The 24,288-nt window shown below is 29.2% G+C and overlaps 1 protein-coding gene across 2 annotated transcripts in view; it reads right to left on the reverse strand.

Annotated features, from left to right (window-relative positions):
* The window catches only part of LOC107457129 (uncharacterized), a 63,322-nt gene extending 39,242 nt beyond the window's left edge, over positions 1 to 24,080 (reverse strand). The window contains exon 1 of one of the 2 annotated variants that reach the window (XM_016075206.4): positions 23,923 to 24,080. In XM_016075206.4, the coding sequence (XP_015930692.2) occupies positions 23,923 to 23,965 (43 nt within the window). In that variant the 5' untranslated portion in view covers positions 23,966 to 24,080. The remainder of the gene's footprint in view (positions 1 to 23,922) is intronic. The other variant, XM_043053871.3, reaches the window with a different exon arrangement.
* Between the last annotated feature and the right edge of the window lie 208 nt (positions 24,081 to 24,288).

The raw sequence follows: 24,288 nt of genomic DNA on the forward strand, positions 1-24,288 counted from the left end.
ATTTACGTACCACCGCGCAGTGGCATGAACTCAGCGCAGTTTATAAGTCATATTCATATGTGTGCTTGTCCAAATGTCACGTGTGACGAGCATTGACGTTATAAATGCAAATATCATACGCAGTTTCAGCTATCTTTGCAAACTGTGTTGAATATTTGCAGTGTCATTATTAAAACGTTTATGGTTTTGGATAATTAGTTATTGTTTCGATAAAACCATTCGTTTGGTTTAGATATCAATTTTAATTATCAATACACAAAAAAGAAGGTAAGCATTAATAATATGGATTAGTATAGCCCGTGACAAAACTAAAGCACACTTTGTATTTTTTTGCGAAAATTACAAAATTGACCAATTTTGAATCCAATATAGCGAACCTTGCAAAAAAAAAACACCAGGCACACCCATCTCATTGGTCAAGAAGCAGTAAATCTTTAGTTACTTTACTTATTATATCTACTTATGCATAGTTACTTATTATTTGATAATAAGGTATTTAAATTTCAATATTAATATATTTTTCATAAAACTATTGTTACACAATGTACTATTACTTAAATAAATGTTTAAAATCATAAAATAAATGTACAAACACAGTATCTAATAGAGTTTTATTTTAATTAACAGAAAATTACTTTTGTGGGGGTCGATGGAGATTTCGAAAAATTATGTAGGGGTCGATGATCAAAAAAGTTTGGCGACCCCTGGTCTAAACCCTCGATCTCCGGAAACTTCCGGATCACGGTTAGCAAAAAATCCGGAAATCCGGATTTCTTCCGGAGCATAATTAGCCCTGTATATAGTATATAAAGTACATATATAGTCAATGTAGAATATACTCTTTTAAAACAGACTTAGTCTCTGGAAAAATTGAATCTTTTTCTTAAAAAAAACATAATAAAACTCATTTATCCCAAGATATTTGGTGCGTAGCCAAATCTTTCAACACAAAAATAAGCACCTTTTAAGCACCTAAAAAATGATTTTAAGCACTATATGCATTAACAAAATGCAAATTAATTAAGACTATACATGAACATAAAATAACTAGTTTCTGACAAAGAACTCTTTTCTTGAGTACATTAGCCGCTGTAAAATGATATTTTTCGGTTCGATATCAGAGAGTTGAAAAATGAAGCCTGAAATTTAGAATACCTTGCAGAATGAATTGTACATGAAAGGGAAATAATTTCACTGGATCCCAGCTCAGTAGACACACTCATACGGACTTGTAAGTATTTCATCAAACATGTAAACTGATTGGCGCTTTCATACGCTATGGACCGACGGTACGCCGAAATGAATTGTGAAAACATTGAATAGAACAAAGTGAAAAGCACGCTTTTGCATAATGGGTGGCGAAAATCGACAAGGTAAAAATAATAATAATAATTCTCATTTTCGATAAGGGAAAATGAAGCACTTTTCAAAATCGCCCAATGAAAAAAAGCACCTTTAAGGGCCTTTAAAAAAATGAAGATCGAAAATAAGCACCTTTAAACATTTTTTTAAAAACGCTAAGCACTATGTTAATTGATAATATGTTCAGTGTTTATATTTTGACAGTATTCCATAAAATAAGCAGAAAGAGTATTTGATTGGATTAACAAAGTGAGATATACCACGAATAAATATTTACCCAAATGGAATAGAAACACACAGCATCGGAGTAGGGAGAAACGAAAGGTGCTTCTTACAAAAGTTTGACCGGCCCATAAACTAAATTTAAATTATGTATACGAAACAAGAAGTACAGGGCTTGAAGTCGAACATATAAAAATTTAAAGACAAAATTGCCTCTAAAATGAAAGACAATTTAAATTTGCTAATTCTCTAATGGGAGCAATTTGTAATACTAACATGGATTAGCAAATATACAATGGGAAATAGTTCAAGCAGTTCATGCACTTACTTACAAAAACTAAAACAAATTCAGATTCGTTTTTTTGAAGTTACGCTTTTTTTTTTACACAAACAAAAAAAAAACCAAAAACAAAAAAAAAAAAACAAAAAAAAAAAAAAAAAAAAAAAAAAAAAAAAAAAAAAAACGGGAAATAAAATAGTCTAAACATGAAAATTTTTTAAGTCGTAGCAAAATACAATGATTTTCTTTTGAAAAACAGTAGAGTATGATATAGTGATGAAGAAGGAGAATGCAAAATCGTGGCGACATGGTCGCTGAACGTTACCGAGATCTTGCAGAAAGATTTTTCTTTTGGGAAGTGAAAAGTCTTGCTTTTTGTTCTGCAGAAATTTTTGAAAGATTTTATATTTTCTTCAGAACTATATTCAAAAGATGCCTTTCTCACGCATCCGAGTTGTAAAAAATGCTCTTTCTATTCTAATTTGAGAGCAATGAAAAATAAAGATTAATGAAGTAAAAAATTTGGTTATCTCTTCTGCAGAAATTTTTGCTCTAATTTTTTTACTATTGATTAAATTACTATTGATATCCACCAAGGTTGACAAGTTTCTGCCGAGGTGGTTAAAACCACTGGTAGAAACCGGTTAAAACTGGCAGAGCAGAAACCCTTTTCTGCCACATTTGCGGCAGAAACTGGCAGAAATTCAGAGAATGACATAAAAGTAAGTATGTACTGAGATTGACATACAGTGGATAATTCATAGGAAAAAACAATTAAATGTTAAACAAAGTGCAATTTATTTACAAAATTATCACCATTCAAAATCAAATACGTATTACATTGTCTGCACTCTGCAGTAATCTATAAAAAAAGACAAGTTTTGATGCAGTTTCTAAACCTAAACAATTTCTCGATTTGCTATGCACGAACGAGAAATTTGAGAAGATTCTCTCAAGTCCAGCAGAACTAGCAGGCATTGCCATCAAGGAACAAGCAAGATTTGTGAAACTTTCATCGACTGCATATTTTTTAAAACTGGAGCACCATGTAGCAGCTAGGGTAGTTGTCAAAACTTCACTGGAAAAATAAGTTTCAGGAAATGGAGCCGATTTGTTTTGCAAAGCTATGCCATAAGGTACAATATCTGGGCTAATATTGGCGAGTAAAATTCTGGCACGCCAATTGCCAGTATTATTTCATGATAATTTTAATCCCAAATACTTTGGATACAGCATATAAGCCAGCAAATGATAATCTGTAACTTCCTAAGATTCTCTTCCTTTGTTGGATTAATCCAAACAATGAATTAAAAAGTTTGTTGCAGTTACAATCTTCAGTTTACTTAAACAAAATGTCATTAAGCAATTACTAGAACGAATATAAACGTTTTCTTAGTTTCTCCCAGTTTTTACCGGTTATAACCAGTTTCTGCCACTGGTATGGCAAAACCCCGTGTTTCTGCCGGCAAAAAGTCAACCCTGATCTCCATTTTAAAATCCGATATTTTTAATATCATATTATTTATTAGAACAACTGAATCTCGAAATGAAAACGCACATTTAATAACCCTTTCTTGAAGAGTCCCATTTACGTGATTTCGTTGCCAATCTTTCTTTTTTTTTTCTGTAGTTATTGCTACGGATTTCACGATTTTTTAATTGTTATTTTTTTTTTTTTTATTAATGAGATGATGATTTACAAAATGCGAAAAAGGAAATAATTAGTGTGTTTTACCCCCCTACAAAATGCGAGAATACAGCCCATAATATTAGAATTTAAAAAAATATGACATATTTAATTAAAAAAATATTCCATTTGTTGGTTTATATATAGTTACAAATAGTTTCTTTCCTTTCTTGTGAAGTTGATGCTTTTGTTACTTTAACTTAGTAACATGTATATTTGTTATTTTTTAAAGAATCTTGCAGAAAGATATTAGTATTAGAGAGATCTGTCGCAGAAAGCACGAAAATATTCTGTCGCAGGGTTGCTGGAAGTAGATTAATATCGTACTTGACACGCTATGAAGACCTTGTCTTTCATTTCGTTATTTACTTTTGTTTCATGGCATATAACAGGGGTGGCCAAACACCAAGCTTCTTGATAGTCGAGGCATTTTTCAAAATGTGAAATTTTTCGCGAGCCGCAATTAAATACGTTTTTAAATGGTATGCAAAAAAGGTATTAAAAAAAGTTTCTTTACAGAAATTATATTTATTGAAAGCATATAAGTAAAAGTGCAAAATGTGTGTATTGAATTTAAATATTATAAATTAAACACATTTATTTTACTTCTCTTGATCAAATTTGGTTGGAATAATTGGTGACAGCACTTCTCAGTAATTCTTTGAGATGCTGGTTAGTTAATTTTGATCGGTGGTTGGATTTCACCAATTTTAAAGTTGAAAAAAATTATTCACATAAGTACGTTGTTCCGAATATTGAAATAATTTAACAAGTAGCCTTTTATAATTCAGGATACTTCTTCGATTCTGGTACAAATTTCAAAAATTCAGTATTCGACGTCGACTTATTTTTTTAATTGTAGACCTTGATCGTTTTGCATCTCTATTCATTCTAATTCTTCAGATGCTTGTTGGGTCGTAATTATATTGGAAATGAAAAACTCATCAAGTTAATTTCAAATGGATTCAGAAAAATATTAAAATATAATAGCACAAAAATGAAAAGGGAACTTGGGTACATTTATCGAGAACCACAAATATTCCTTCAAAGAGTCGCATGTGGCTCGCGAGCAGCAGGTCGGCCACCCCTAGCATATAACATCATTTTTGAATTTGAAGTGTCTTCAATACTTTTTAATTAGATAAACAGTATTTTTTCTTCCTGCTAACTTTAAGAAAAAACTGGAGAAAAAAAAACGCAAAAATTTCAGGACATTTATTTTATTTTATAACCGTCGTTGAACAACAGATCCAATTTTGGGTTTACGACTACTAATGTTCAACTCCGTAGTCTTGTCATTTTGAACCAATTACAGAAGACAAGGAAACTCCTCGATCAGTACCTCCAAAGGTATTGATTCGTTAAGGGAACACGGAGGACTTTGTGACTCGAAAGAATTAACGTGCACCAGTTACCAGCCGGCGGGGACGAAGACTCTTATAATTAATAACACTTTTCTTCTTTTTCTTTAAAGAAATTAAGGACAATTTTGAGCCAAGGAAGTAACAGAACGAAAAGGTTCGAATTCAAAAAAAAGGAACCCCAGTGAAAACGTAAAGCCCTTTCTATCGAAAATTATCTTTTCTCGGAGGAGAATAAAAAACAACATGAGATTTACTATAAATTCTTTTCAATTTCAGTTCTTTAACATCTAAAGCATGGTTTACTGTTTCTAAAGGATAGCAACGAAAATAGTGAACTTGTAGACAATTTTTCAATTGAACAAAAAAAAAAAAAAAAAAGTACTTTATGTCTTTTTTAAGACTGTAAAAAAAGAAAACAATAAGGAAAGTTAAAGTGTTAATTGTTACTTTTATTCATGAATTGAAATCAAACCAGATTTGTTATCGTTGTTCTATAAAACGACCAAGCATATTGCTTTTTTTTCCCCAGCAATAATTCTTATTTTCTTGAAAATGAGTATTATTTTGACTGAAGACAAAAAGAAACCACTTTACATGATTTCATTTCAAATTTTTTTTATTTTTAAAAAAACTAATTATCATAATAATTATATATACCTCCCTATTTCTTAATAAGATGATGCTATACCACGGGAAAAATCCTTCACGACAAATTCTCTTTCTTACCCCCCATAAGTAATTTTAAAGTTTAGAGGGAAATGAGTTCAGTTAACTCTAGAGTACAAAAATTTTCAAATATCAAAAGAAATTTTTTTCTTCAAAATATCAAAAGGCTAACGAATTATGGCAGGATAACTCAGAATCACGCAATGGGGTTAGATCCTGCAGTAATTTGTTTGAATTTTAAAAATACTTTTTCAGCATTCATTTTTTCAAGGTATCGTGGAATTATTTCTTCTACTTCATAAATTAATAATGGAGATGAAAGAGAATTTGCCATTGAGGCTTTCTCCCGCGTATAGCGTCCTCTAGTAACGGTAACTACCTTATGATTATTTTTCATTATTCGAAAAAAATCATCTCTTAATACTGCCCTAAAAGAGGAAATGTACAATAAAAATAAGATTTTTTTAACCTATATTAATGAGTTTGTACCAATTCAATATCGTAGCTATTGAGCAGGAAATCTCTCCTTTTTTCTGACAAAACGCATTTACAACAACTAAAGAAGAGAAATATTCTAATTCTGTTTCAGCTCCATTTAGAGTATATTTCAAATACTGAAAATGCCTACCAATTAGTTCCCGGGCCCCACCAACAGGCGTGATATAACGATATGTAACATAATCAATATATATATATATATATATATATATATATATATATATATACATACAGGGGTCTGTTTAGAAGAAATTTGGGTCCGTTAACGGATCCTTCACAAAATATCTTTTCATAAAAACGGACCCTTCACAAAATATTTTAACTTAAAAACGGACTCTTCACAAAATGATTTTTCTTATAATCGGACCCTTCACAAATTTGTTTATCTTCATTATTATTTTGTTAAACGAATAAACCCTTTCCAGGGCAGAAAACAAGAAAGATGGATGTAAACGAATTAAGTTTTGTCTTCGGCAGACGATTCTTCCATTATTCGTCCGAAATGAATATTGTGCTTTCAGCAGTATAGGCTAAATACCAAATATTTGTATGTTGCATCTCTAATTTAGAAGCAGCAATTGTTGTTTATTTTTTAAAATTTAATTTTTTTAATTATAATTTTACAGTGTTGAGCATAATCTTGTATATCTCACAATTTAAAAACTCCTCGAAATAGTTTTTTTTTTGCAATAACGGACCCTATTTGCACAAATTCATAAAAGCGGACCCTGGTTGAAAGAATGTGAGTCATTTTTTCACAATTTCACGAAAAACGGACCTTTTACAAAATGTCTAGACAGACCCCTGATTTATATATATATATATATATATATATATATATATATATATATATATATATATATATATATATATATATATATATAAAATTTTAAAGTCAATTCCTACTTAGGTCAATAAAGAAAAATTTTATTTTAGTTACTTTTTATTAATGAATTAAATTTAATGAATGAATTAATATTTTTAAAAAAAAAACAGTATTAACATCAAGTGTCATCTACTAAGAGTTTAAAAAAAATGTATTTGAACTTGAGTGAATGACTAAAAAGTATTTCATTAAGGATTGAAAATTTGAACAAGATAGAGGGAGAGTCTGAACCAATAGTAGGAATTGAGAAAAAAAATGTGCGTGGTATCAGACAACTATAAAAGTATAAATTGGGTGATGTGGACCACACGTCACCAAGTCATGTTCTTTATTGAATTGATTTGGCACAGCGAATATAAAATAATTAAATATTTAAATGTGCGCAGTAAACTATTTTTTTTGTTCAAATAGAGCTGTAAGCTAGAAATGATCGCTGTGGTTATTTTTAAAATATGTGACAAACTGAATAGTTCATAGTAAAATTTAAAACAATGACTAAAGCTTAACCCATCAGAAAATTCCATTTTGTATTTCGCACATCCTCATCTATTTATTGAATTAATATTTGAAAAAAGTGTATTAACATCAAGTGTCATCGTCCACTACAAGTTTTAAAACAATGTATTTGAAGTTGAGTGGATGGATGAATAAAGAGTATTTCATGAACGATTGAAAATTAGAAAAAGATAGAGGGAGAGCGGGAAACTAATAGTACGAATCGAATAAAAATCCCGTTCAGCCTTGCCACATAAAATATTTTTTTGTTACTGTTACCCCATCCACCGCTATTAATACGCATTTTACATATATTATCGTTAAAAAAGAAGGGGGGGGGGGCGAAACTCCACATTGATTTTCGATTTATTTATTTGATAGATTTTTTTCTGGCCCCGACAAGAGCGATATATAACTACCGTATCGAAAGAAAAAGCTTGGTTTTTCCATCAAAGCAAGTTCCATTGATCTGATGAGAAAAAGTCTCTAATCCAGTTTGCAACAATTGGAAGATTTCTAAGGCCTCTTTCCTCCATGAGACAATCACTCTTTCGAACCACCGACTCTCTCTCTGTTGGGGGCGTGGAACGCACCTGCTAACCCACATTCCTATTCTTTAAGCACCCCCCATGGAACTCCCTTCTACCTCATCCCTCAACAAGCAACTTTTCCATATATAGAGCGGTATCTATAGAAAATGTAGGGAACGATATGGCAAGGAATCGTTAAAATACGAACATCAAATTCTGTTTCGCTGTCATTGTTATTTTTAAATACAAACTTTAGAGAAACGTATGTTCAGGTATAAACCTAGTACAAACCCCTGGACATATTATTAAACGCACCATAAGATTCAGTGTAAAATTATATTTATCAGGTGATACTATACAGCTTTATTGTTTTTACGTGACTGAAACCGGTTTGCATTTGTTTATCCTCCTATATCAATGGGTAAACATTGCAATGCAATACGTAAAGAATAAATACAAATAGGAAGTATGTAAAAAATCTCCTAAATTAAAACTCATTACATGTTTGTTTAAACATAAAAGTTTGGCACAGAAACTGGTGCAGATCTAATAATTTGGTCTAATTATTATAATATACTAATATAATGCTTGATATAATAAATATTCTATGTTTATATAATCAGGGGTCTGTCCAGACATTTTGTGAAATTGTGAATCACTCTCTCATAGAAAGCTATTTTACGGTAGTTTGCTTCAGGCTTATATTATTTCAACCCAATTCTAATTGGTTATGCGGTGCATCTACCGAAAATTAATGTAATTTTGTTAAATATATATCAGGGGTCTGTCCAGACATTTCGTGAAGGGTCCGTTTTTCGTGAAATTGTGAAAAAATGACTCACATTCTTTCAACCAGGGTCTGGCTTTTGTGAATGTGTGCAAATAGGGTCCTGTTATTGCAAAAAAACTTTTTCAAGGAGTTTTTAAATTGTAAAGACATACAAGATTATGCTCAACACTGTAAAATTATAATTAAAAAAATTAAAATTTAAAAAATAAACAGCGATTGCAGCTACTAAATTAGCGATGCAACATGTAAATATTTGGTATTTAGCCTATACTGCTGAACGCAGAATATTCATTTCGGACGAATAAAGGAAGAAGCGTCAGCCGAAGACAAAATTTAGTTCGTTTACATCTGTCTTTCTTTCCACCCCTTCCTGGGAAGGGTTTATTCGATTAACAAAACAATAATGAAGATAAACAAATTTGTGAAGGGTCCGTTTTTAAGTTAAAATATTTTGTGAAGGGTCCGTTTTAAGGTTATAATATTTTGTGAAGGGTCCGTTTTTATGAAAAGATATTTTGTGAAGGGTCCGTTAACGGACCCAAATTTCTTCTAAACAGACCCCTGATAATATATCGTCTAACGTATCCTATCGTCGAATTTATATTATATATCGTCTCATTTAAGCAATCGATACACTAATATAACCAAGTGCAAACCGATTAAAAACAATAAAGCTGTTTAGTGTCGACTGATAATTAAGATTTTACACAGAATCTTATACAGCGCGTCTAATAATTTGGCCAAACAAATTATAAGATAACTTCTTCGCCGCGTCAACCTGTCTTATTCTAGGTCATAACTTGTTTGCGGCATTTTATTTTATAACCGTCGTTGAACAGCCGACCCAAGTTTTGGGGTTTAAGGGCTGCTAATGTTTAACTGCGTACTTGCAATTCTGAACTCAATTTAGAAGACAATGGAACTCCTGGATCAAGTATGGGGAGAAATTTGCCTTCGAGGAGGACTTTTTTGATGGAACTAACCCGCATTTGCGTTACATGGAGAGGAAGACAACGAGAACCTCCCACGGTTAGCCTAACGGCAAGGAGACTCTAACCCATGATCTGCCTACCACTGAGAATATTTCACGTGAGCACTGTGGTCGGTGCAAGCCGGATGCGAAATTATTATCGACCAGCCATCGCTGGGATTCGAATTCGGTTCACCTCATTGGAAGTTGAACGCTATATCCCTTGAGCCATCACGGCTCTGTTTGCGGCATTTCATTTTATGTATATAACCGTCGTTAAACCACCGAGTCAATTTTTGGGTTTACGACTACCAATGTTCAACTCCGTTGCCTTGTAATTTTGAACCCAATTCAGAGGACAAGGGAGCTCCTGGAGAAGCTTAATGGTTTACACTAGGTTCACCCAAACTCGCTTAACTCTACAATTCAAATTATTTATATTATTAACCCTTAAGAGGACGCCATACTGCCGGAAAAAATGATGTTCCATGTAAATTCTCCTTCATTGCTAATTTAAAACTGAAAGAGCTGAAAAAGTGAGTTATATGTATATTTATTATATGTAACATTAGTTATTTACATATTTATTTATATGTAACATTTTAATAACATGCCGCTAAGTGATTGTCGTTAATTAATTTGATAGCAAATGCAATGCAGAATATTTTTCAGCTTTTCTTTTTTGTCACGCTCAAAATTCATCACGAAACTTTACCTTGATGTTAAAAAAGCTAAGTTAATCCAGGTGTCTGTTTAGAAGAAATTTGGGTCCGTTAACGGACCCTTCACAAAATATTTTGACTTAAAAACGGACCCTTCACAAAATAATTTATCTTTTCATCCGACCCTTCACAAATTTGTTTATCATCATTGTTTTGTTAATCGAATAAAATTTCGAATTTGTCTTCGGCAGACGATTCTTCCATTATTCGTCCGAAGTGAATATTCTGCGTTCAGCAGTATAGGCTAAATACCAAATATTTGCATGTTGCATCTCTAATTTAGAAGCAGCAATTGATGTATATTTTTGAAAATTTAATTTTTTTTAATTATAATTTTAGAGTGTTGAGCATAATCTTGTACCTATTTACAATTTAAAAACTCCTTGAAAAAGTTTTTTGCAATTACCGGACCCTATTTGCACACATTCATAAAAGCAGGACCCTAGTTAAAAGAATGAGAGTAACTTTTTTCACAATTTCACAAAAACAAGACCTTTCACAAAATGTCTGGACAGACCCCTGTACTCCATTAACGGTATATTTAGAACAAATTATTAGATCTCATCTACTAAATAAACAACAATTGGCCTAACATTTATTTTGAAATATAAAAAAAAAAACTAATTATTTTGGAGAACAACTTTCTATTTTCAAGTAGGGGGAAAGCAAAATCATAATCGGAACGAATTAAGCGGAAAACATTTCCCAATAGTTTACCAATTACGGCGCACTTTTTTTTTTTTTTTTTTAACGTATTGTGAAATGCCAAATTTGAGCAAAATAATTGTCCGTTATAAAAAAGAAGAAATATATATCAAATATGCGAAAATAAAAATAAAAAATTAAACCATTAAAATAATATAAAAACAAGTAAGAATAATAAAAAAAATGCACTTTACAAATAAAAGTTTACTTTTGTAAATAGTAAAATGAAATAAAATTTTTTAAAAAGTTATGTTTTTCAAAAGGAATACAATAAAAAAAAGATTATTTTTGACACACCTAAAACGAAAAAACACCACCTTCGAGAGACATTGGCGTGAAAAACTCCTTTTTTTTTTAATTAATAAGCCAAATCATAATTTCCTTGTGAGCATCAATATTTTAAATCATTTTCTGTGCCCTTTTCCAATCGTTCAATTAAAAAGAACCTCAAAGTAATAATATTATTGTAATAAATTATTATTTAAATAATTGTTATATTTATTTAAAACATGAATTTCTTCTCCACAAAATTTTAAATAACTATCGAGAGGATTTCGTCACATTATAGAATCTAAGCATAGAAGCATGAGAAAGAGAAACTGGCTCCTCATATAGTCAAAACCCCGCTACAGTGAACATTCAAGGGAGCGAAATTTATGTTCACTATAACCGGGAGTTCACTATATCTTATACTGCAAACAAGTTTAACTCATTTTCTCAGAACTGCTCCCTTTTATGACACATTATTTAAATAAATTACCCATAAAAAGGAATACAAAAATGATTAAAAATCACTATATAGTAACGAAAAATGTGTTAATTTTTATTTTTTTTATGCCTCTTCGTCTTGCGTACAAAAAATTTAGGAATGTCCTTTATTTAGGGATGGGAAACTGAGATAGAAGAAGCAAACAAGAAAGGCTACATTCCACTTAATAGGTGGTTTTTAAAAATTGGTATATATATATATATATATATATATATATATATATATATATATATATATATATATATATATATATATATATATATATATATATATATATATATATATATATATATATATATATATATATATATATATATATATATATATATATATTTTTTTTATTTAGAAATTTCAAAATGACCAAAAAATGAAGATAAAAAAAGTTCATAATATCCAATTTTCTCTCTTTTTCTTTTTGTTTCACTCTATCCACAAAAAATAATAATGTGTATAGTAGGCACGGGAGCGTACATTTCGTTCACTATAGCGAGGTTCTACTGTATTTTTATACAAATTTACACTGATTTTTTCTTCTTTTATTTATATAGACATACAGAGTAGGCTTCCTACTGGACTAAATAAAAAAGTAGACAACTTTTTCAAAAAAAAATCACATGAGTATACCTAACTACATTTAAAAATGGCGAACCAAAAAAAATATTTGCTCTACTTACATGAAAGCAAATTTTTTTGCAAAACAATCAATTATAGGGGAGAGTGGGGTCAATTGTAACAGGGTACGATTGTAACAGAGCAAATATTTCTCATGTCGGGTTCTAGATTTGGTTCCTAGGTGGCGAACAAGGTGTATTTAATAAATCTACATGTACACCCCTGCTGGCAACCATTTTTATGTACTTTTGAAAGAGTTACATCACAAAAGATATTTTCACGCTACGTAAGTGCTTTTTTGGTATTAGAATATTATATTGCAACAAAGTAATTTTGTTTAAACAAATAAAAATTATTAACCGAATATGTAAGTGGACACCTTAATTAACATTTTGAAAAAAAAAAGATTAATTTTGTTAATTAACTAGCATTGTTTTTAACAAATGAAGCTGAAATGGCGACTTGGGGACAACTGTAACAATAAGTAAAGGGACGATTGTAACAGCTGAAAATAAATAATTTTATGTTTACAAACCATTACTTAACTCTTTAAGAACCACCAATAGTTTCCTATATCATTTATATTATGTTGCATGTGCATTATTTCATTTGTCACCTTTCACAGCATAAATTAAAATTTTTAACCCCTTAAAGTTTAACCCTTTAGGTCTCTGCTCATCATTATTTTGACTCCTAAAATATCACTACTATTTTGATCAATAAAAAAATATATCACAACTATGATAATATGTATAATTAACTATGTTTTAGTTGAATTTATGAACTGTTACAATTGACCCCGTAAGTGGGGACAATTGTAACAAGTGCACGACTGCCAAAAATTGTTAATAACTGATATAATAACATTTAAAATAAGGTTTTTTTTTCTAGTAGAGGATAGTCTACTTTACTCGTCTGTCAATTAATACTAATAATATATTGGATTTTTTGTTAGTTAAAAATAGTTAAGTAAAAAATGTTACAATTGACCCCACTCTCCCCTACTATTCTTAAATTCAGACTTAAAAACTTAAAGACAGATTATTTCTTATGGAGCTTTGAACAACTCAAAATAGTTCAAGATCAATTAATTATAAAGAAAACTTTTTAAAGTATTGCTGTATTAAAAAAAAAAAAAGATTAATCGATATGAATTAGCTAATATTCCCTCATAACAAAATTTAATTAAAATTCGTAATTGAGTTCAAGAATTACTGCATTGTTAATTCGAATCAATCATTTTTATAATTCAAATGAAAGAGATGAATTAATTTGTGTAACCTAACAAAATTCAAATCTACTAAATTTGTTACTGCTGCTAAATATAAATAAACGTGTGATTTCGCATGGCGTCATTTATCTCCATGAAAATTTGATAATTTAAAATTGTTAAATAAGTTTCATTTTAATAAAATTCCAAAAGAAAATGAATGAATGAAAACAAAATAAATTCTAGAAAAATATTAAAATTTCAAACAATTATAAGTTTCTTAAAAAATGAGCTCCACGTGTAAAGATATATGTCTGTGTTATGCACATTATTAGTTTTTTGAGTTCAAACTATCAAACTCTGCGGTAACGTTATTTAAAATAAAACTATCGGATCAAAAATTCGAATCTTTAAAAAATCTATTTTATTTATTTATTTATTTTTAAAAATTCTCCTTTGTGTTCGTAGAAAATAGTATGTTCAGGTCAGAACACAAACAAAATTCAAAAATATCAGGAGAAAAAGACATGACAAATAAGGACAATATATATTTTTTTAATCAGGAAAGTCAGGCACACACAAACATGTAATACAGCTGACATAAATACATATAATTATTATATTTTAAATATAAAGTCACTAACATATTCTTACATTAAAACCAACCCTAAATTATATATTATTTGAGACACGCTATATTCGCTGAAAAGGCTAAGAATTTACTAAAGAAACCTATCAATTTTAGGAAGGCGGTTCCGGTTCTAATCTGCATAGTTGTAAATTATGAGGAACTGGTATTTTACAAATTTTTTTCTTTACACGAAATTACTTTTTTCCCCTCTTCACACTAATTAAAAGAGAAATTACAGACAACTTTACTTTAATAAAATACCGTCATGTGGGGCTACTTTGTGCAAATTCAAATTTAGCACTTTTCAAGTGCTGCCATTCAGTATTATGTTTTTTCACGTTAAAAATGTGTGGAATTTGAAGATAGAAGTCTCCTCTATCACTACAAACATTTTTTCGAATTTTAAAACAATCTCAAAGTGTGTTTTGTTTATCCAATGTCAACAACTTTCCGAGAACGTCGGACGTCGAAAAGTGTGCGTGGAAACTTTAGCTGTGTAATGCAAACTCGTTGATAAAACAATTGTCGTAAGTAAAAAATTTTTTATTTATATATTAATAAACAATTATATCATGCAAGCGTTAAAAAATTTTGAAAATTAATAACAAATAAACGGAAAATGAAAAAAAAATGCACTGTGGGGTTATTTTGTAAAGTTTCATTCGTTTTTTTTTTTCCCGACAGAAAAATGGTCAGACGTTATAAAAAAAATACCTGGAACGAGAAACTACCGTGATTACACTTTAGAAAAGCTGCAACAATGTTTGCAAGCAGTTGCTGGTGGTATGTCGATTGCAGAAGCTTCTCGGAAGTACAAAATCCACAGAAATACTATCTCTAATAAAATTCACAAGAAACACGTGAAACGTGCTGGTAAACTATTATTTTTCTACTACAAAGATTTTTCTAAGGAATTAATCAAACGATTTAACACATAAAAATATATTTTATAGGACATCAGGCGATTTTGACAAAAACTGAAGAGCAAGTTCTGTCATGTTCATTCAAGCATGTTATGTTCAAATTTATCAATATTATAAATGTTAATGAATGTGCAATAATTATTATTTTTGAAATTTCATCCACTTCAATGTTCAAAAATGTATATGGTTTCCTTTTGTTTAAACTCAAATGTTTTAAAATAAACATTCTTTTTAAGAAAAAATTCTTTATAAAAAAAATTTTTTTTGTAACGCTGAAAATAATTTTCAAACTAATATCGTTATATATCTTGATGTTTTTGTTATTAAAAATGTCAACAATTAACTTTTTTAACAATTTTATATCAATATTTTACTAAAAACATGATTATTAAACTGAATTCCTATCGCTGCACAAAGTAGCCCCACTTGGGGGCTACTTTGTGCAAGGTATGTTTTGACTTATTATTTGTAAATATTACATACAAATAATGCCAATATTGATCAAATTCACTCGTCTGAGTCCAGTTATGAATATAATATCGATAAATTTTACTAAAGTTTGAATTAACATAGTGTTTTTACATGTCAAAGTGCAAAAACTGCGTAATCCTGCACAAAGTAGCCCCACATGACGGTACTAAAGAAACTCGAGAAAATTATGGAAAAAATAAAAAATCCACAAAACTCCCTGAGGAAAGCGAACGCTCTCTGTTCAATAGCTACTTTTATAATCTGCTAATGGTGTTTCAGACTACAAGATTTAAATCAAATAATTAAAACACCACTCATTTAAATCATAATTTAAACAACGCAGTTTTTTTTATTTTTTATTATTATTATTAATCTTAAACTTAAAACATTCAGAACTGAAATAATTTGCCAAACTTTAACTTTCACAGTTACAACCAGGAATGTTGATGACAATTGCATTTCTTTGCACCATCAGTCATTTATTCCTTTAGAATTTTTTAGTTTCATAATCAAGCGGTAAACCATCATTTGTAAATCTCTGATTTGTATTAATTATATTACCTCAAATACAGTAATTAGCTATTTTATAACTTAGATAAATATTAAATGCTTAAATGATATGAATAGACATTCAACAATTCAATTTATAAAAATCAATTTAAAAAAAAAAAAAACACTTTTGGTTAATTTTCTGATTAGTAGTTAATGTTATAGGTAGGGCAATAGATTCAGAGTGAAATATAGGTAGAATGGAGTTACATTTATAGAATATATTTAAAGCAATAAATACCCAAATTAACAATTTTATTAAGATGATTATATTATAATAATTCTGCAAATTTATAATCTATAACGAGACAAAATAATTCTTAAATAAATGTTGGAAATGTAGCAAAATTTTATTATGCTACTAAGATCCAAGATAAAAATTAATAAAATAACCATAGTTTTTAAAAATTTTATGTGAAAGAGTATAGCAAAACCGAATTTTATAAAAAGAATCATTATAATATTATTATCAAATTTTATTAATACTGCTTGATTGTAAATCATACTTTAAATATGCACACTATTAAAAATACATTGAATATTAAAATGCATGTTGAATTTACAATTACAAATAGCATATTAATGAAACTAAATACTATTAAGAATAAATATTCAAACTGACTCTTAGATAATATAGATAATATATTAATAGATCATTCTGAATAATACTAAAATTACTAATTTGAAAAGTTATACCATCCTTGATTTAAAATGTACCTTGATATATTAAAAAAAAAAAAAAAATTATAGGAGATGAGGTAGTGCCAGGTGTACTGTTTTATGTTACATTTTTTTAGCAGCGCATTAACTATATAACATGAAAATTTGAAATTATAAGAGCGTGTAGAAAAATCAGGGGTAGCCAAGATGGTCTCGGCTAAAAAAAGTAACAAATAACAATAATTCAGTGGGGGGGGGGTTCTTAGATTGGGCACATTTGAAATATCCTATCATCCCAAGTGGGTTTTCACATTTTATTATTTCCAACAAAATTTCTTCACAATTAACAAACCAAATTGTTCTTAAAAATTATTAACTTATTGTTTTATAAATTTAACTAGGTAAGTTTTAATATAAAAATTATATGAAATAAAACAAATTCCAGTCATCTTTAGTCACATTCCAATAAAAACATTCCAACATTCTGATATTAAAATTTTTTAGCTTAATGAAATTGTCATGACACTTGGGATAAAATTTCTATTTTACATTTTTGCGAGTACCAAAAATGTATTTTATTTAATATTTGTGCATCTTGTTTTTGTCATCTCATACTTTATTTGATAAGAATTTTGTTAATTACAACAAAAAAATTGAATTACATATAGAACATAGAATTATTTATTAATGTTATGTGACTGCAAATTAAAGATATTGGTTGCTCATTCCCGCATAATTATTAATTAAATTATAGTCAATGTAGAATATACTCTTTTAAAACAGACTTAGTCTCTGGCAAAAGTGAATCTTTCTCTAAAAAAAAAAACATATAAAACCCATTTATCCCGGAATAATTGAGTTTTGTCATGAAAAAATAAATAAAATTTTTAAAAAAAAACACACCAACGCTGGCTGGGTCTTTTTCTTTAAGTTTTGAATATTTGCAAAATCTCATGAAAATATACAAAAAGTACAATGGAATAAAAAACAATTTTAAAAGTAATATTAGTACAAAAATTGACAACAAACTTAAAAATAACATGCGTACTGATCTGCAGATGCATATTAAGATGCAACTAACAATCAATCCACATGATCAGTAGTTGGACTGTGAAACTGCAAACTGAAATGCAACCTACTGATGAGGTTTTTCTAAAAAAATTCCAATTTGTTCAAGAGTTATGGCAATTGCGTTGTTTCTTAATGATTTCTTTTTCACTTTTTCAGCTTTAAATAATAATTATTTATCTATTGTTATAGAATATTTATTTATCTATCCTGAGACCTTTATTTTATATCTAAAGTAACAAATTTAATGAATACATAAAATTTTTAAAATAAGAGATATTAGATGTTGTCAAATACGTATCCTAACACTATCAAAAATTTTCTAAATTTGAATTCTTTTGTACTGATTATTAATATTGATGATTGTTTGAACTTTTTCCAGGGAATTCAGGGTGCTATGCCATCCATCAACAGCATTTACTCACAAAGCATTCCCTTCTTAATTCTGTATCAAATTAGTTCAAAAGATTCAGGGTCGGCCCGATCTCTCCGGCTACACCCCATTTTGTAAAAACTCTTCCACGAGTAATCGCATAAAACTGTCTTCCAATCATGTATTCATTAGCACTATAATTCTAAAACTAAATTACGTTTCCACCTATTTAGTAGGTAGGTACTTTATTTACGTCACACAAGAGCTGCACAATTGGCTACTGCCGACGGTCTGGGAAACATTCCTAAGGATTATCTGAAGACATGCCATTGAAAGTTTGATCCTCTGCAGAGGGAATGGCTCCACTGCTTTGGAAGCCTGACGATCTGCGTGAAGTCAAGCACTTTATGGTAGAATAGTTCAACGAGGACGGATACCGAGCACCCAGGGTCCCTACTTAGGTTAAACAAAGTGGTCACCCACCCGCTTACTGACAGCAGCCAGTGATGTTTGACTTCAGTGTTCTACTGGTAACAGCATATTTACGATCAGTCTACTTCGGAACTCCACCTATTTGAAATGTAGCAACCCAGCAGGGAATGAACCCTAATGTAGTAACTAATTTGGGACAGAAGGAGTAGTAATTAATAAATAAAATGATCTTCCGTTTTTTTTTTTTCAGTAAAAAAATTTATACTTTTAAGGAAGAAAAAAAAAAGATAAAGGAGAGGTCACTGAAGCAAGAAAGAGGAGCAGGCAGAAGACTAAGTTGTAGAAAAAAATTGTTAAACCATTTTAACACTAAAAGTTATACAATGTGCTCAATATAAATAACCTAAATCTTGAGATAAAATTATAAAACAAGTAACGAAGGAGAGTATTATCAGGGGTCTGTCCAGACATTTTGTGAAAGGTCCCGTTTTTGTAAAATTGTGAAAAAAATATTCTTAATTTGTAAATAAAAAATAAATGTTTAGTTACATTCTTTCAACCAGGGTCCTGCTTTTGTGAATTTGTGCAAATAGAGCCCTGTTATTGCAAAAAAAAATTTCAATGAGTTTTTAAATTGTAAATAGATACAAGATTATACTCAACACTGTAAAATTATATTTTAAAAAAATTTAATTTTCAAGGATAAACAGCAATTCCTGCTACTAAATTAGAGGTGCGACATACAAATATTTGGTATTAAGCCTATACTGCTGTACGCAGAATATTCATTTCAGACGAATAAATATAGAAGCGTCTGACGACGATAAAACTGAGTTTGTTTATATTTGTCTCCCCCCCCTGGGAAGGGTTTATTCGATTAACAAAACAATAATGAAGATAAACGAATTTGTGAAGGGTCCGACTGAAAGATAAATTATTTTGCGAAGGATCCGTGTTTAAGTTCAAATGTCTTGTGAGGGTCCGTCTTTATAAAGAGATATTTAGTGAAGGGTTCGTTTCTTCTACACAGACCCCTGATTATATTATAATATAAATGTGAATATCATTAATTAAGAAAGAGAGGTGCAGAAATCAAAGACCTATTTTAAAAAAAGGACTAGGTGGCCGTTCACACATCACCATAAGCGGAGTGATACACAAGTTTTCGATTAAATGTAAACAATAACAAGCTAAGCCTTGTTATTGCTTACACTCAGCCAGCTTTCCATACTCAGAAGGAAGCTAATTAAAATTTTAATACTTATGCTTTACGCAATCTAATTAACAATAGGACCAATTAGCACAATTTGCATCAATAGTTTGGAAAAATTTTATGGCCTCACAGGACATATTTAAGTACCTTTATCTGTCAGATACTTAATTTTTTTTAAATATTATTGTCCATATTTATTTATAAAATAAATTTTAAAAAATGCAAACAGTAATTAAATAAAGAGATATACTCGCTCATTACACATAAAGAGTGCTCAATTGCAACATAATATTCCAGAAACTTAATATAATTATAAAATTATATTAAGTATACTATATATTATATTAAGAATATTATAATTATATTATATAAACACAGTATAAAGATAGCAAATAGTAGAATTTTTTCTCTTTAAAAAATGTTATTCTATAATTACTTTGTATTCCTTATGATAGAATCACCACATTATATAAAAGTGTGAAAAATCTTCTTTTACAAAAAATAAATAAATTAATTAATTGATTCTTAATTTCATCTAAATCGATTAAAAATATCAAGCATTTAAATCTTAACTAGATTTATTTATTTAAATCTTTACTAGATTACACAAGTCTTAGTGAAAGGAACATAAATTAGTACAAACTAGTTTTATGTATACAAACTAGTTTTTTCTTTACGTATTTTTTATTACAACAATCTAATCTCGAAAAGAAACACATGTTTTGAAGAGTCTGATTTACGTGATTTCGTCATAGACATTTTTTTCGGCAATTACTACTACGGATTTCATGATATTTAATAAATAAAAAAATTTTTATGATTATTTATAAAATGTGAAGAAGTAAATAATCTTTCTCGCTTTCCCCCCAACAAAATGCGAGAATATCTCCCATAATATTAGAAAAAAAATTATTACATGTTCAATTAAGAAAATTATAGGTTGTTTTTTTTGTAAACACAGCATATTTATTATTTTAAATTAGTAACATATATATTTATTAGTATTAAAAGTATTTTGCAGAAAGAAGAGAGTGTAGTTGCAGATAGCTCAAAAAAATTCTGCCACATAGGTTTCACATTATCTAACATTAAAGCTTTAAAATAAGTCTTCATAAATTACAATAAAGAAACAAAACATGGCATATTACAATACAACCTAGTTGGAGGAGCATTTTAAACCGGGGAATTTCGGGCAGACCCCGTGAAAAGGCTGTGGCAGAATTTGGACTCGAGGTGGTTCATGACTGTCTTGCGCAACACTTCCAACACATTTGTATTTTTACGAGTTCGAATTGCCCACTCTGTAGGAAATTCGAAGCAATGCATAGGAAGCACTTGATGGGATGTTTGGCTATACGAACAGCCTTCGAAGTGAACAGATATTGGAGTGCTAAGCATCTGCTAATGAGTCATTGACTTTTTTCTCTTATCTATGTTCATTTGCATATTCTTCTTAAGATTTTGTCAATTTCTGCCATTGGAAATAAAAAAAAATTTTTTAAAAAAACAATACAACCCACGTTGACCTGGTGGAAAACAGCAATTTTTTAACCAAATGAAGTCTGATTCTTTATAGGATATTTGAAAGATTTACAATACCAGTCTTACCCTAAACTTTATCTTTTTATAAGATGTGCATCTTTCAGTTTAGTCAGAAACGTGCTTATGGTTTTAGCAGCTTTGAACGAAACAATAAAGAATTTTCTCATGGTTAGTAAAAATCATGTTTCGTTTCACAAAGTATATATTAAACATAGATTGTTGTTTTTCTTCAAAATTTCAGACAATTTTTTTTATAATTTTTTTCACGTTTAATAATCTGACAACATGTATAAATAACACTTGATATTATTTATCAATAATACTGCAACTAAAATTCTCAATACTGCTAATAATAAAAAGGTTAATATTACTATTTAATTATTGAATAAAGTCAGTTATTATTTTTTATTATCAAACTAAAAACATTAATAAATTGCAACGACAGAGAACTAACTTGTCAAACGAAAAGTAAATTAATTTAGATCAGAAAACATTTTTAAAAATAAGTTATTCTTGGCAGAAGTCTTTATTTACAAGTAGATATTCAATAATTTTTAAATTTACTTGTACTGAAATTAATATATATACATTCAAATGGGTATAATTGTAATATATTTAGTGATAATAAAACAGCAAATTATGTTACATACCACAATGGGCACATTGAAATAAGAAAATGATATGCAATGTATAAAAAAAATTTATTCTTATCTACATTTCAGCACCTTAAAAAAAAAAAAAAGATAGATTTCGTTTCTTAATTTATTAATCTTATTCTTGATTCTAAGCAGGGCTGGATTACTCATTAGGCCATGACCTGGGCCCCCCTTAAAAAAAAAAAAATTTAAAATTAATTTTAAAAAATTAAGAAAAACAATGATTTTTTAAAAAAAAAAATAATAAATTTCAAATATATATTAATAAAATACAATAATTTTTTTAGTTCTAATTTAACAAAATAAAGTAAAATTTAATTTATTATTATTTATTTTTATTTTAAATATGCTTTCTTAAATGAAAAGATGTATAAATACTTTTATATTTGAATAAATAAAAAATATATGAGAAAAATATTTAATCTAGGGACCCTTAATTCGGCCCTGATTCTAAGAATAAAACATTTATTATCAATGAGATTTGATATCAATGGTTTATTATCAAAGCCTTAAGTAAATGGAGTATTGTATAAATAATACTTTTTTAGATAAAATTGTGATTTAAAAAATCAACGATTTTTTTAACTAGATTTTTAAAACATTCCAACCCTGCTCTTTGTTCTTCTTGACATTTTCCGCAGCAGTTCTTAGGAAATGTCCCCTACACACTCTCAAATCGGCAACAGTTGAAATTTTTAAAACAATTAATTTCCAAGACATAAAAGTTGACAAAAAGTTGCATATTTTATTTTAAAAATTACACTTCTTATATAAAGGAGCAGTAACTGAAATGAAATACCGATTTGGAATTATAAAAATAATAACCCGCATGAATTATTTATCTTAAGGAATAGTAAAAATATATTGAAGATCCTGAATTTAGAATTCAGTAAGCATTAAAATGTTATTTGAGTTTGTTTGTATTCAATTACTCCAATTCTTTTGAAAAGCAAAACAAATTCTCTTATCCGCACTTAAATGATTTAAATCAAAGTTTCAAAATTCTATTAAAATACTTTGATTATTATTGTTAAAATCCTCTAAAAATGTCTCATTTATTTTGTAATTTTATGCGATGTTTAACTAGCATAATGTTTCTTAACTTTACGAAGGAAAGACACTAGTGAAGATAGAGTACCGTTAAAATTGTGTTCAAAACAAATACTTCAAAACACTAAACTCCCTTAACAAGATGACAACCGATATTTTAGAGTCGTACATATTTTTCAGCTGTCTTCCATCAATCGTAAGACTACCTACTTAATTACAATATCCGTTTCCTGAATGAGATTCAAAATCACCACCCACTTAAGTCAAAACATAGGAAATATATAAAACAAGCAGTAATCTCAAACAAAAAAAGTATGGTAACTAAACGTGTAGATCAATTCAAACGACAATGTAGATCAAAAGAAGCTTCGGAAAAATTATATAAATGAAAATGCAGCTTTTATCTCAACTGGTCTCGCATCAATAGATCGCGTACCAGGTTTCGCAACACTTGTTTGGAAGAGAAGATAAAAGATTAAACAGAGAATAGTTCGACTTTTATAAACAGTAAAAGTAAACAGGATGATTGATAAATGTGGATTTTGCCGTACAGATTATCTTCTTAAAAATGTATTAATATTCTTACCTTTTCCCTTTGACTTCGTATATCTTCTCTTTTTCCGCGACATGATGCCTACCTTACATTCCTTCCTTCTTTTCCTTGAGAGAAGGGATGGTGTTCACAGATAGGGAAGATCAGCGCAAGCGCAATCCCGGGAAGAGATCATCAAACAGGTGGCGCAGGTTGTCCTGATTGTTGCCAGGTTTAAGTTCCACAAAGTTTAAAAATAACTATTCAATTAAAGAGCTAAATTAAAAGAAGATATGAACGAAACAAGCGCTGGAAATTTAGAGGAACTCCTTTCAAATAAAAATTGCGAATAAAATATTCACAGCAATCGAGAAAGATTAAAAGTTTTGTTGATATTCTTAAAGAGTTTGCGCAGAAAAG

Source organism: Parasteatoda tepidariorum, chromosome 9 (genome assembly GCF_982258835.1).
Source record: "Parasteatoda tepidariorum strain Cologne lab strain chromosome 9, Ptep-v5.0, whole genome shotgun sequence".
NCBI lineage: Eukaryota > Metazoa > Arthropoda > Arachnida > Araneae > Theridiidae > Parasteatoda > Parasteatoda tepidariorum.